General features: G+C 33.8%; 1 protein-coding gene across 1 annotated transcript; it reads left to right on the plus strand.

Moving 5' to 3' along the window:
• The first annotated feature begins 667 nt into the window (after positions 1 to 667).
• LOC110892873 (RING-H2 finger protein ATL51) lies at positions 668 to 1,298 on the plus strand. Its single transcript, XM_022140011.2, has one exon. The coding sequence runs from the start codon at positions 668 to 670 to the stop codon at positions 1,184 to 1,186; it is 519 nt and encodes a 172-aa protein (XP_021995703.1). The 3' UTR covers positions 1,187 to 1,298.
• The last annotated feature ends 12,422 nt before the right edge of the window (positions 1,299 to 13,720 follow it).

Below are 13,720 nucleotides of genomic sequence, written 5' to 3' on the forward strand. Positions count from 1 at the left end.
TTCAATGGAGATTGAATCTATAAAACGGCTCATTTAATTTGATAGATGCATAAAGATCGATAAATATATGAATCTTTAAAAACAACTTTGAACGAAATGGAAAATTACTTTGATTTAATCTTAGCCTTTCGAAGTCCATATTATGTGTGTGTCTTCTAAAAAGAAATATACGATAATAGCTAAAATCCTAGTGTATACTAAATAAATGCAAGATAATATATCCACACCATATCAGTCTATGTGTTTTCCTTTTAGATATATCATCGATGAAACCGGTATATTTAAATTACCAATGTTGAACTCCAATTATTAAACGTTTTAAATGTCTTATCCTTTACGGCATCTAAATATACCACTCAAATTTGGATCATATATTAAAACAATAATAATATACCACTCAAATTTGGATCATATATTAAAACAATAATATGGTAATTACAGCTTCTTAATTCATACTATAATATTCATGATTCTAACAAGAAAGTGTTGGCCCATCTTGTACTAATCGCCCCTTTCCATATGTTCCTAGTAACAATATAGTAATTACAACTTAATTCCTATTAAAAATTCACAATGCAAACAATATAGTAATTACAACTTAATTCCTACTAAAAACCAAGCCTATTTGCTATTATTACCATTTTCCCAACCCTCTCCTCCCAAACTAATGGCGAATGACAATAGCGGTTTTTTAACCGAATTATATATTATGCTTCTTATTATCGCGTCTGGAGCTTTACTGATCGCGTTATACCACTGTGTCTCGATGCTTTCGTGGGATTTCCGTAATCGTAGGCGACATCGAGGCCCCATTGAGATAGAATTGCGAGAAAATGACGTGAGCACTGAGCATTCGGTGGCCGGGCTCATCCCATCGCATAAGCACAAAAAGGTCACGGGTTTAGAAGATGATGAACCCATGTGCGCCGTGTGTCTATGTGAGTTTGAGGAAGGAGACGAGTTGCGCACTTTGCCCGAGTGTATGCATTCTTTTCATGTCCCTTGTATCGACATGTGGTTGTACTCACATCGTAGTTGTCCCATTTGTCGACTAGATGCAGCCCGGCCTTCGGTTGAGGTTATATGTGTAGTTGATCCACAACCACAACAAGAAGAAGAAGAGGTAACAAGACCACAACATTCCGATGTACCACAAGATTTAGTCAATCAAAGTAGGGTTGTTTAATGGTAAGAAAATGCTTTAGGATGTTAAATGCGATTAGTTAGTTACTCTTTTGGGGATTGTTGAGTTTTGTGCAAAATGGATCTTTTACATAAATTTTTAAATTACACATTTGTTTTTGCAGCCTTAGTTTGTATCTTTTTGCTTTACAAACGAGTCAACGGATTTTAATTACTATCAGGTTACAAATGTTAAGGCTTTTTTATTTTGGAATAATGGATTTTAATAATCCTAACTATTAGTCGTTTGTCGGCAACGGTCCCAACTTAAAAAATAGCCAGTGATGGTCCCACTATTTCACATATTGTAAACCAATGGACCTTTACTGAACTGAAAAGGACAAGGGAAAAGAGAAATTAATGTTCTGATACTAAAGGTCCATTGGTTTACAATATGTGAAAATGTGGGACCACACTGATTATTTTTGAAGTTAGGACTGTTGCCGGCCAACGACTAATAGTTGATATTATTAAGATCCATTATTCCTTTATTTTTTTATAATATATGCCGAAGCATTTGTTAAATTTCATAAACCAATTTTTTTTCATGTAGTTTCGTAGTTTAAAGGTATGTCTATAACAACGTTCACACGTTGCCCTTCAACTCCTTTTTGACTAATTAATATGAAGAACAATGATTTTACATGATATCGTTGCATAAACTCTTATACTAGTATTTTACCCGTCCGATGAAAAGAACTTTAACGTCATAATGTGAGCACTATATTGCATCTATACTATATAATAAAAGAAACCATTTAGGGGACACTTGTCATCATATTAGGCAATCTCTTATAGATAATTATTATTTTAGTTTAATCTTTTTTAATTAATTACAGATAAGTCTCCTACTAAATATTCTTTAGTTTAATATCTTATAAATAATTATTATTTAGTTTAATCTCCTCTTATCTTTAAATTTTCTCTCCTAACTATCTTAATTAAATAAATAATAAATTAATATTAAATCTTATCCTTAAATGTTGAATAATCACTTTAAAATTAAAAGTTCTTAAATATTAATCATAAATAAAGTTAGGTACCAACTAAAAAAAATTATTTGTTGAATCACAAGAAATAGAAGATAAATTTATACGTCTGTAATTAAAATAAGAAACAAATTATAAATCTAAAAAAAGAATAAATCTCTAAATATATATAAGAATAGAAGGATAGATCTTTAAATATTTACTTAAATAGGCAAAGAATATATAATAACATAGAAAAATAGATTAATACATTTATAATTAGATAAGCATAGCCGGCCCTGAAGGTGGGCGGTGAGGACCACCGGCCAGAGCCCGATATTTCGAATGACACGTTATTTTTTTGAAAACTTCGATATGTAAATGTAAAAATAAATTAATTAATAGGGTATACCCATAAAAACACCAACATAGGCCCACTTACAAAACTATTATTATGGTTTAGATTAGTTATTAGCCTCTTGACATTGGGTTTAGACTTTTAGTTAGCCCAATACCCAATTTCGTTAAGGGTTCTAAAAGATACATTTTTTTTTATTATTTGGTATATAAAATTATTTTACCCGTACAATACACAGGGTTCTTAAAGATACATTTTTTTATTATTTAATATACAAAATCATTTATTCAACCCGTGTAATAACACAAGATTTTTAAAGATAAATTGTTTTATTATTTATCACATAAAGTTACATTATTTACCCCGTGTAATACACGGGGTTCTAACCTAGTTGCATTATAAACACAAATAATTTTGTTTATATAAATCTACAACTCATCAAGATAATGATGTTTTTTTTTTCTACTTTACCCCCATTGTATGCTTTGCATAATAAGGCCCAAATAATTGTTAGCATTTTATACCGCTAGATCTCATCCACTTACCGACTCCCAGGCCCAAACTTACTCAGCCCATTCTAGTCTACCATATATTTTAGGCACAGCCTAATAAAATCCAATCATTATTCCAATCGGCCCAAATAATTGTTTGCCTTTTGAATTAAAACATAACTATTAGTTTGAGCCCAATGCCTTAACAAGTAACAACCACCTCTAATCTCACTACCAGTCTACCATATACGACTACATTCTAAACCTTTTAACAACCATCTCACTCACCCAACATACAAATAACTATTAGGCCTTTGATAGCACTTTGGGTCGTAAATTTCCAGTACTCATTAGCATACCGGAAAATCTCTGTTGGGTCAACGAGGGTCAACGAACCCTCCTGACCCCCTATAGTTCCACCGCTGCCTAGCTATGTTCATCAACTTCATCATTATACTTCAAATTAGAACTATCCACCTAATCACATAATGGTGCAAGCTCGGACATTTCATATAGTGTGGGATATTTTAGGTTGTATATTATTTATAAGGGTTCTTAATGAGCATATTTGAAAAGTAATAAAACAAAGCACCAGTCTAACCCAAACCAAGCTGACCATTTTTTTTTAAAAATAGTGTTTCAACCCGTATCCAATTTTGACAAAACCCCTCTCACCCGAACCGTTTAATAAAATGACTAGTTACCCACTTGATAAACTATTCAATTTAGAAAGTGACAAAGTTGTTACTTCACAAAAAAAAATTACCTATCCATCATGCCGAAAACAGAGAACCTTCAAATAAACAGACACTGGTACTTAATTATGAGCCATACAAAAACATAATTAGAAAATTAAAGAATTTCAAAAGCCGAGACAAGAACTGCTTATGCTCTTTTCCCCATCGACCTTCACAATAATGACAAATTCTTATGTTTCTCGGGAAGGCCATATATAAGATTTTTAGTTCAAATTAATGAACCTTTTAAACTAATTAATTCCATGTTAATTTTTTTATGAAATTAATAAAATTCAAACTCAAGAAACATGTTTGGTCGGGTCAACACCGGCTTGTCAGGACCACATGTTTTCATCATATTAGAATAAACATATACTATTTTTATACGTTAGGAGATCTATAAGGACATGTCTACCAGAATTCGCATAATCATTCTGGAAACGGATCAGTGGCGCATCCAAGAACTTTTTAAATGTTCAAATTTTATAGAGCCGGAGATAAAAAATAATCCGGGCCGGCTATTCGGGTCAGTTTGACGATTCGGATTTCAACAAATTTAGTAAATGAAATTCAAGTTTCAACAAATTAACATCACTAATTCAAATTTTCAAGTTTCAACATATTATCATCACTAATTCACAAATTAGCTACTTGAAGTCTAAGGGTGTCCGGGGCGTACTCGGCAAGGGGGATCGGTGAGGCATTTCCCCGATCGGGAACACCGCCGCCATCCTCGCGGGGTCCCGATTCGGGGTGAGTTATGGGTGGGGGTTCACCGATGGAATTTGTTGCTCTTGAACACACATCATTTCTTTTTCTTTTTTCATTTTTTTCTGAAATGGGTCTTCTTTTTTTCATGCTCTTGAACAAATTCTTTGCAAAAATCTGATTTTTATTGTGTTTCTTGAAATTCCGGCGGCAGATTGCGGTGGCCGGAGCACGGTGACTGGTGGGTGGTTGTTAGTTAGATGAAAGGGGTGCCCTTACCCTTTGAATTTCAAAGAAAGGGAGTTGTACCTTGTGCAGAAAAAGTTGTACATTTTCAAGATTTTGTGAGCAAGAAAAGAAAGTACTTTGAAGAACCAAAATCTGTGCTGGATAATATTAACAGTAGTCCATAATCTGGTGGTGGGTTCACGGCGGTTTCCGGCAATCTTGAAAAATGGGTGTTAAACATCCATAATTTTACCAAAAAAAAAAAAAAAAATTAATTTTGAACTCACCTAATAGGGGAGTGCTGCCATCAAAAATCGGTATTAGGGGAGTGTATTAGGGGAGTTGACATGACACTATGTGATTGGTGGTGTGTAAGAGGGGGGACTCACCTAAGAGGTGAGCACCCCTTACACCCTAATTTTATTCACAATTCATAATTTCAAAGTTCAACTTATTTCAAACTTCAAAAAGCAAACTAACAGCAAATTAAGAATTTGAGACTGACAAACAATTTCAAACTAATACACAAATTCAAAGTTAAAAAAACAAACTAATAGCAAAGTTGTGAAAACCATTACCTCTTTGGAGATAATTTAACAACAACTATGTTTAAAGAAGTTCGCCGCGTTGCGACAAATTTCTTTTGTTATTTAGTCTATGTTTATATGTGTTTTGAAATCACTACGAGCGCGTTACGAACGGAACTGCTGACAACAATAAAAGAAAATGTAGAAAAAAAACACTAAAAGACAACGGAAAGAAAATCAACCAAAAAAGTTGTATGGTAACGATGTTGTTTGTATGAAACCCGTGGTCAGAGATGAGCAAATGGTTCTGGGTACCGGTACCAAATTTGCCGAACCGAAAAATCTTAAGTACCAATTTGGTACCGACTTTTGGCGTTCCTGGTATCGGTTCACTACCGTTTTTTACCTTCATATACCGGTACCGTAACCGGTATTTTCGGTATCAGTACCGATTCTGTGTCGGTTGGCACCGAGCTGATCTCAACCCCTGAAACTAAAAAAAGAAATTAAAAGATGAAGAAATCAACAAAAAAAAAAGTTGTACGATGCCGTTGTTGTTCGTACGGTACCCGTGATCAGGGATGAACAAATGGTACCCGTGTAGTAGCACTGAATTTCCCGAACCAAAAGATTTCCAGTATCAACTCGGCACCAACTTTTGGTGTTTTCTGTATTAGTGTCGGTTTTTACCTTCATGTACCGATACCGAAGAGGACCGTACCGGTATTTTCGATACCAGTACTGGCTCGATACCAGTTGACACCAAGCTTATCCTAACCTGTGATATTAAGAAAATGATTAAAGTTAAAAAACAAAGAAAATAACTATTATTATAATTATAATATAATATAATAAAAGTATTAAAAACAATACATTATTATAATATTAAAATTACTATTAATTAGCTTAAATTTTTAATATATATATAATTTTGGGAGTAGTTTTATCCAAATAAAGAGTTTTTCTTTGACAGTAGTCAGGGGCGGACCCACATTGAACAGGTCGGGGTCCCTGAACCCCAATGTTTTTTAAAAAATAGTAGAGACGGTGTATTAAATTTTCTATGGACCTCATAAAATAAAATAGCTGGACACCATTCCAATAATAGTGAGACTAGTGCAGTGGTGAAACCCCGTGTTTATCAACAAAAAGTTCAGGGTTCGACCCCTGTTAAACCCGTTTTTTGGGTTTTTTTTTACAAATCTAATTTTAGACTAGGGTTCTTTTTACTTATTCCTTTTCAAAACATACAACAGAGCCATAAAATAAAGGCTAAATTGCATTTTTCGTCCTTTATGTTTCAGTGTTTTTGCAAGCGCTGTCCTTTAAGTTTAAAAATTACACTCTATGTCCTTTATGTTTGCAACCTATAACAGGCGGTGTCCTTTATGTTTGCAACCTATAACAGGCAGTGTCCTTTATGTTTGCAACCTATAACAGGCGGTGTCCTTTCTTATAAATCCAGAAAGGACGTCATCTGTTACAGGTTGCAAACATAAAGGACATAGAGTGTAATTTTTAAACTTAAAGGACAGCGCCTGCAAAAACCCTGAAACATAAAGGACGAAAAGTGCAATTTAGCCTAAAATAAATAAAACGCGCCTTTTCTTCTTCCAAAAGTCAGCAACCCTCCACTCTCCACCCAAAGCCAGCGACCATCTCCACCCAAAGCTGCCCTTTCTCCGTCCTCTCCGCCTCCATCCATGGCTCCGCCGCCCTCTCCTATCATCGGCTGCCACCACTCCGCCGCCAGTCATCTCCACAGGTAAGAACCGCATTTTTTTTCGTTTTGTAAAATCTAATTAAGTTTTTTTTAGTTTGGTTAGTACTTTAACATTAAGTGCACTGTGATGAAGTTTTCGAAATTTTTAGTGCACAGTTATGAAGTTATGAAGTTTTCATCTTATAAAGTGATGAAGTTGTGAAGTTTTCATCTTATAAAGTGAGGAAGTTTTCATCTTATAAACTGATTTTACTTTTAAAAGTGATGAAGTTAGTACTTTAATATTAGGGTCATTTACATATATCCCCCTCCTAAGATCATTTATTACATATATACCCAATCCTTAAAATCAATTACATATTTCCCCCTTTTAAACCATACATATTACATATTTACCAATTTTATTAAAATCACTCCTATTGAATTACTATTTTACCCTTAATGAACTTATTAAATGATTATTACATTTTCCCCCTTTCTGTTGGTGCATCCGTCTGTCGTCTTCGTCTTGTATCGAGTCTTGTATAGAGTTAGGGCACGAAAAACGAGATAGTGGTTTTTAGGGGTGATTCCGCTCGTATGGTTTAGCCTGATTTCGCTTGAGTGTAATGTATAGATTCCGCTTGAAATGATCACACTCATGTTCAAGTGAAACCCCATTGCCTATAAATAGCATAGTTGGAGCGAAATCAGTAGAGTTGTTCCGGTTTTGCCACGAAGTGCTGCCGAAGTGTCGACTCGTTGTAAACGTCATTATTATCAATCAAACGACAGTTTAAAGTGTATTGCTTGCTGAATTGAGCTCAGTTTCTTAGTTTCCGCCTCTGAAACTGAGATAAACTCTTCTGATCGACTCGTTCGGGTCTGAAAACGATTCTACACTTTCTAATACCATTACTTACATATTTTATGATTTAATGTGTAATATAATTGTTTACAAATAAGATATTAACCTAATGATATGAATTCATTTTTTATAAGCCCTGCCTATTTTTTTATAAGCCTCTGCCTCTGTTATGTGAAAATTGAAAGTTTTGCTTATATATAATACGTCATAGCTCTTAAGCATTCATTTTTTTTAAGAAAACAGTCATGCGACCATGGTTTAAAAATTTAATTTTGCTGTAAAACAGTTTTTTCAATATTAGTTTGAATGTTTAAAACATGACAATTAGATTTCTGAAATAGCATTACACAAAAAAAAAAATGGAAATTTAGCTCCTGCTTCAAAACAATTAAAATGTTGATGATCGAACTAAGATTTAGGCTAAAGAAAAATTGATTACGACTTGAAAAAACAAACGTATATTGTATAACAATATGTTTTTTTTATATAAGATATTTTAGATAATCAATATTTTAACGTAAATTGTTAGTGTAGTTAACTAAAATTTAAATGTATAATGGGTCGGTTGTAAAAAATATGTAAACTAAAACTTAACCGGTAACTAAATATGTAAAAAGGTCACTTTTTTATAAAATGGGTATGACCGTTTTTTTTTCAAATAAATATTTTAAAGATTTTATCACAGCATATAGAGTATAGACTAGATTGATTTTGAAGTTAAGAGATAAGAAATTAAGAAAAATGGTAATTTCATAAAGAAAGGGGGAAATATGTAATTGATTTTAAAGACTGGGTAAATATGTAATAAGGGGATATATGTAAAAATTCCTTAATATTAAGTGCACTGTGAATCTGTGATGAAGTTATGAAGTTTTTGAATTTTTTAGTGCACAGTGATGAATCTGTGATATCGTATTTTTATTATTGTGTGTTTTCTAATGAGTAACGATTATATAATTTTGTTACGGTATTATATTTTGTTATGTTCCTTGCTCCGACCCGACCCAAATGACGACGACCCGAAAATTCTGAACACCGAAAAAAGTGGACCCCATTGGAAAAAAATCATGGGTCCACCACTGACAGAAGTAGTGAAGAACAAAATTACAACTTATGAGTATTGATTTTAAGACGGTGTTATTGCTTTAACCCCGTCTAAAATAAAACTTCAACAACATCTAATACTCCATTTTGTAGTAGTGTTATACTGGATAATGCATACAAAACACTCAAATGAAAACGATACAAAGCTGTTTGGTTTGTTTAGACATTGGAAAACAAGCAGAATTTGAAAGAACACTCAGCAATTTTTTTGTGGCATCCATTTAAAATGATGGGAGTCCCAGTAACCAGATAGAAAGCTATAATTCTATAATTTAAAATGAAATTAAATCCGTATATGCATTTGAAATCAAATTACTGACGACTGAGCTAAATATCCTCAAAATTACAGCAAAGTCAATGGAAAATGTGAACTCGATAAAAATAAAAATAAAATAAAATAATGAACTAGCAACCCTAAAAAATGGGTTTAATATATTTCACAGAATTGGTTTTTCTATTCAAAATGGGGTGGCGGCGCAACTTGTTGCCCGACTACCTGCCATTGCTTTGTAATTGCCCTTTTTCGTGTGGAATGATATTGTTGTGGGTTAAAAAAAGAACTTTAACACTTATTAACGGCTCACTTAGGATCGAACGTAGGATACTATCATTTTACATCTATGTGTTCATTTCAAATGTATTAATGGGTTCATTCCAGTTTCATATATACTAGTGAGATTCCTTCACGCTTCGCGGCGGGAATTCGTTCGGTATTAGTTTGGTATGTTGCGATACTGACAATCACTATAGTAATCAAAATACAAAACCTTACATTGATCGAAAACAATAAGAACAAATCTCGATATCGGTACCGATGATTTTAGTTGATATTGCATTCTAGCTAGGTACCGATGTTATTTACTTGAATGAGTTCGGTTCGTTTGTGTTTTATGTTTATGTTTTTCATCATTGCGATATAAATTTTAATGCAAAGAGATACTCTCCTTCAATCGTACCAAATTGAGTCGAAACTTATTGAACAATATTTGTGTCAATATTTTTTTTGTCTTGGCTTCCAATAAACTAACACCCATCTCGCTACCATACTAAACCGAACAACATCGGTACTGGTATGTGGCCATTTTTATGATTTTTTATTTGTTAAAAATAGGAAATCATACCATACCATACCAAACAACATCTATACTTGTATTAATAAAAAAAGCAGGTTAAGTCAGAAATATTTACCACTAAAAAAGAATGAATTAAAATTTTCCAAGTTACTGTTCATGAAGAGTCTAAATATATATATATATATATATATATATATATATATATATATATATATATATATATATATATATATATATATATATATATATATATATATATATATATATATATATATATATATATATATATAATAACTAGTGAGTTTTCCCTGCGCTTCGCGACGGGAATTCGGTTGGTATCTGTTCGGTTCGTTACGGTGCCGATATTTGTTATAGTAAACGAAAAAGAAAACCTTACATCGATCGAAAACAAGAAAAACAATTATCGACACCGGCATCGATGTTGTTTAGTTGATATTGTTTCGGTTGGTTTGCGTTCTATGTTTTTTTGTTTCAAAATTGTCATATAAACTTTATTGAAAACGACTATTGCGTTGCTATTGTACAAATCCGAACAGAACCCGACTGAACAACATTTGTATCGGTACCGGTATTTATTTTTATTATTTTAGCTTTCGATAAATTAAGATCATATCGCTACCATACCGTACCAGACTGAACACCCCGGTATGTATGAATTTTTATGTTTTTGTTTAGAGAAAAATGCTCGGATAGTCCCTGTGGTTTCGTCTTTTTTCACCTATAGTCCCCAACTTTGTAAAATTACCTGAATAGTCCCCAAGTTTTCATTTTTTGTTCCCGGATAGTCCCTGGGTCTAACTTCAGTTTGTTTTCTCTGTTAAGAGGGTGTGAAATGACAAAAATACCCTTTCCTTAAAAGGCCAAACCATAGGGATTATCCGGGCATCTTCTTCATTTTTATTTATAAAACCCCACCACCACACTTCATCTTCAACCTCCATCCACCATCACCCTCCTCCACCCTCCACCGTCACCGCCACAATCACCATCACCGCCCCACCCCACCCCTCCAAATCAAATTTATTGAAACCCCCTGCCTGTTAAATCAAAATCAAAATTAGAAACAATAAGCCCAACTCATCTTTCACAAAAGTAAGTGCAAGAACACAAGTGTTGTCAAGTATCAAACAGTTGGTGGAAAAATACAAAAATGAAGAAATCAGCATAATCACCACTTGACACAGCCTTGTTTTCCCTTCAAATCCCAGCCCTACATTCGTCACACCTCCAAATTATTATTCGACCTCTGATTCAATCTCTGATTTCACCATCTTTCCTTTCAACTAAGGGTTCCAGTTCTCACTCCATCGTCTCTGGTTTCACCATCATCTCACCCAGAAGCAACACATTTCACTGGTTCATCACCAGTTTCAGGCTACAATTCAGGTATTGTTTTTGTGGGGATTGTTTAGTTCTTGTGTAGTTCATGTTTAGTTCAGTTACATGGTGTGAAAATTCTCAGTTTGGGGCTGAATTGACCAACAAAATGTATTCTTTTTTATTGATTCAGTAATGCACTCCAGCGGTATCACAAACATCCCAATTTCAGCAATCGTGTTTGCTTCACCACACGTGGGTAACCAAGCATTCAACGATCGTCTCAATCAATTCTCCAACGTCAAGATCCTAAACATAAGGAACAAGATCGACCTCATTCCGCTTTACCCAAGCAGGTTGTTGGGATATGTGGACTCGGGGAGTCAATTTGAAATCGATACCAGAAAGTCCAGAAGCCTATAGGAATCAGTTAACCCAAGTGATAGGGTTTCAATAATTTTGATTTGGGGAAGAAGAAGACCAGTGGTTGGTTAGGAAAGAAATGGGATTGGGGAGAGGGGTGGGGTGGGGCGGTGATGGTGACTGTGGCGGTGATGGTGGAGGGTGGAGGAGGGTGATGGTGGGTGGAGGTTGAAGATGAAGTGTGGTGGTGGGGTTTTATAAATAAAAATGAAGAAGATGCCCGGATAGTCCCTATGGTTTGGCCTTTTAAGGAAAGGGTATTTTTGTCATTTCACACCCTCTTAACAGAGAAAACAAACTGAAGTTAGACCCAGGGACTATCCGAGAACAAAAAATGAAAACTTGGGGACTATTCAGGTAATTTTAGAAAGTTGAGGACTATAGGTGAAAAAAGGCGAAACCACAGGGACTATCCAGGCATTTTTCTCTTTTGTTTAATAACAAATATCTTGTCACTATCGTAGTGAACAGAACCAAATCCGAACAAACAACGTAAGTTTTGTTCGGTATTGCTATTTATTTTTGTTGTTTTTTTCTGTCGATAAACTAACATCGAATCGATAACATATTGTACCAAACAACATCGGTACCGTTGTTATCCGTATTCATATTTATAGTGTCCGGTTTCAAAAAAAAAAATTATTATACAACTCTGTCTATGACGATAATTGAATATCGGTACCAGCACCGTCATAATTTGAACCGATTGATACCGTTTGAACAACATCGGTGTCGGCATCGGTATCGGCTACCGTTTTTATCGTTTCGGTCGATGTAAAACACATGTTGATTTCTATACCGAGTGCATGAACATACGGTATTGTAACGAACCAAATCGATACCCATCCAATGTCCGTGCTAACGTACCATCACAATGCGCGAGCAAATAACTTGGAAAGTTAAAAAAATAAATAAACATAAATGCAGATTTAGATTTTTTTTAAAGTTAACGAACATAAGTTATAATAATAAAAAAAATAAATGCTAAATATAATGCTACTAATGAAAAATAATGAAATGCTACTATAATGAAACAGTTACATGAGAATTATTAATTACTATTTATTATTGAAAAATCAAATGAATAATAGATAAAATACTATTAAAAATAAAAAAATGTATAAAAAATTAAATGCCAAATATAATAAACAAATACCTAAGAATTTTCAAATACTATTTACTAAAAAATAAAATAAATAATAGATAAAATATTACTAAAATTAAAAATAAATACTTAAAATTTTCAATTACCATTTATCACAACTTTTCTATTAATATATATAATAGTGTCTATTAAAAACACGAAACCAAATGGGTTCGTGTGAACCACCCGCTACATAGATCCGCCCCTGAAACGGATGCAAATGCCATTGCCATTGCCATTGTTGGAAAGGTTGCAGCCCATAGTATAGACTCTGGCACTCGTCTCTTTGAGCAGGTACCCCACACCCATCTCCTACACACACACTAAAACAAAAAAAAATGCAATTCTCTTCCATATTATGTATTTTAACATTTTCGGTTTCATCTTTGCACATGATAATTCAAGCTATGGCAACTGCATGAGAACATCTTACAAGATTTCTCCCCATGTAATAAACTTAGAACCGAATCAGGTTATTAAATTGGATCATTTTATAAGTAAACTAGCCTAAGATCTCGTGAGTTTCGCGGGTGGCTTAATATAAACATATAATATCTACCGGCATTGAAGCCCATGTAGATCATCATTTTTTTCTAGGTCTTTCCAAACTTAGTCTTCACGTCTAAGGTTAAAATAGGTCCCAAACAGACAATACACGACCCTAACCGGTACAAACCCAAAACCGAACAAAGTGATCACTTCCCTCTCCAAAAACCTATTACATACCAGCGAACCTTTAATAGATCAACGAAAGGTCACCGTTTTCATCTTTTGATTGACATCAAGTTTATATAAACATCATTATCTAAATTCTTATTTAAATTCATATTAATATACCCAGGGATGATATCCTTGAAAAACAGTTAAAC

Source organism: Helianthus annuus, chromosome 12 (assembly GCF_002127325.2).
Source record: "Helianthus annuus cultivar XRQ/B chromosome 12, HanXRQr2.0-SUNRISE, whole genome shotgun sequence".
Lineage (NCBI taxonomy): Eukaryota > Viridiplantae > Streptophyta > Magnoliopsida > Asterales > Asteraceae > Helianthus > Helianthus annuus.

What these genes read in the sequence shown, in the direction of transcription:
- LOC110892873 (XM_022140011.2), top strand. Translation starts at nt 668, where the DNA reads ATGGCGAATGACAATAGCGGTTTTTTAACCGAATTATATATTATGCTT.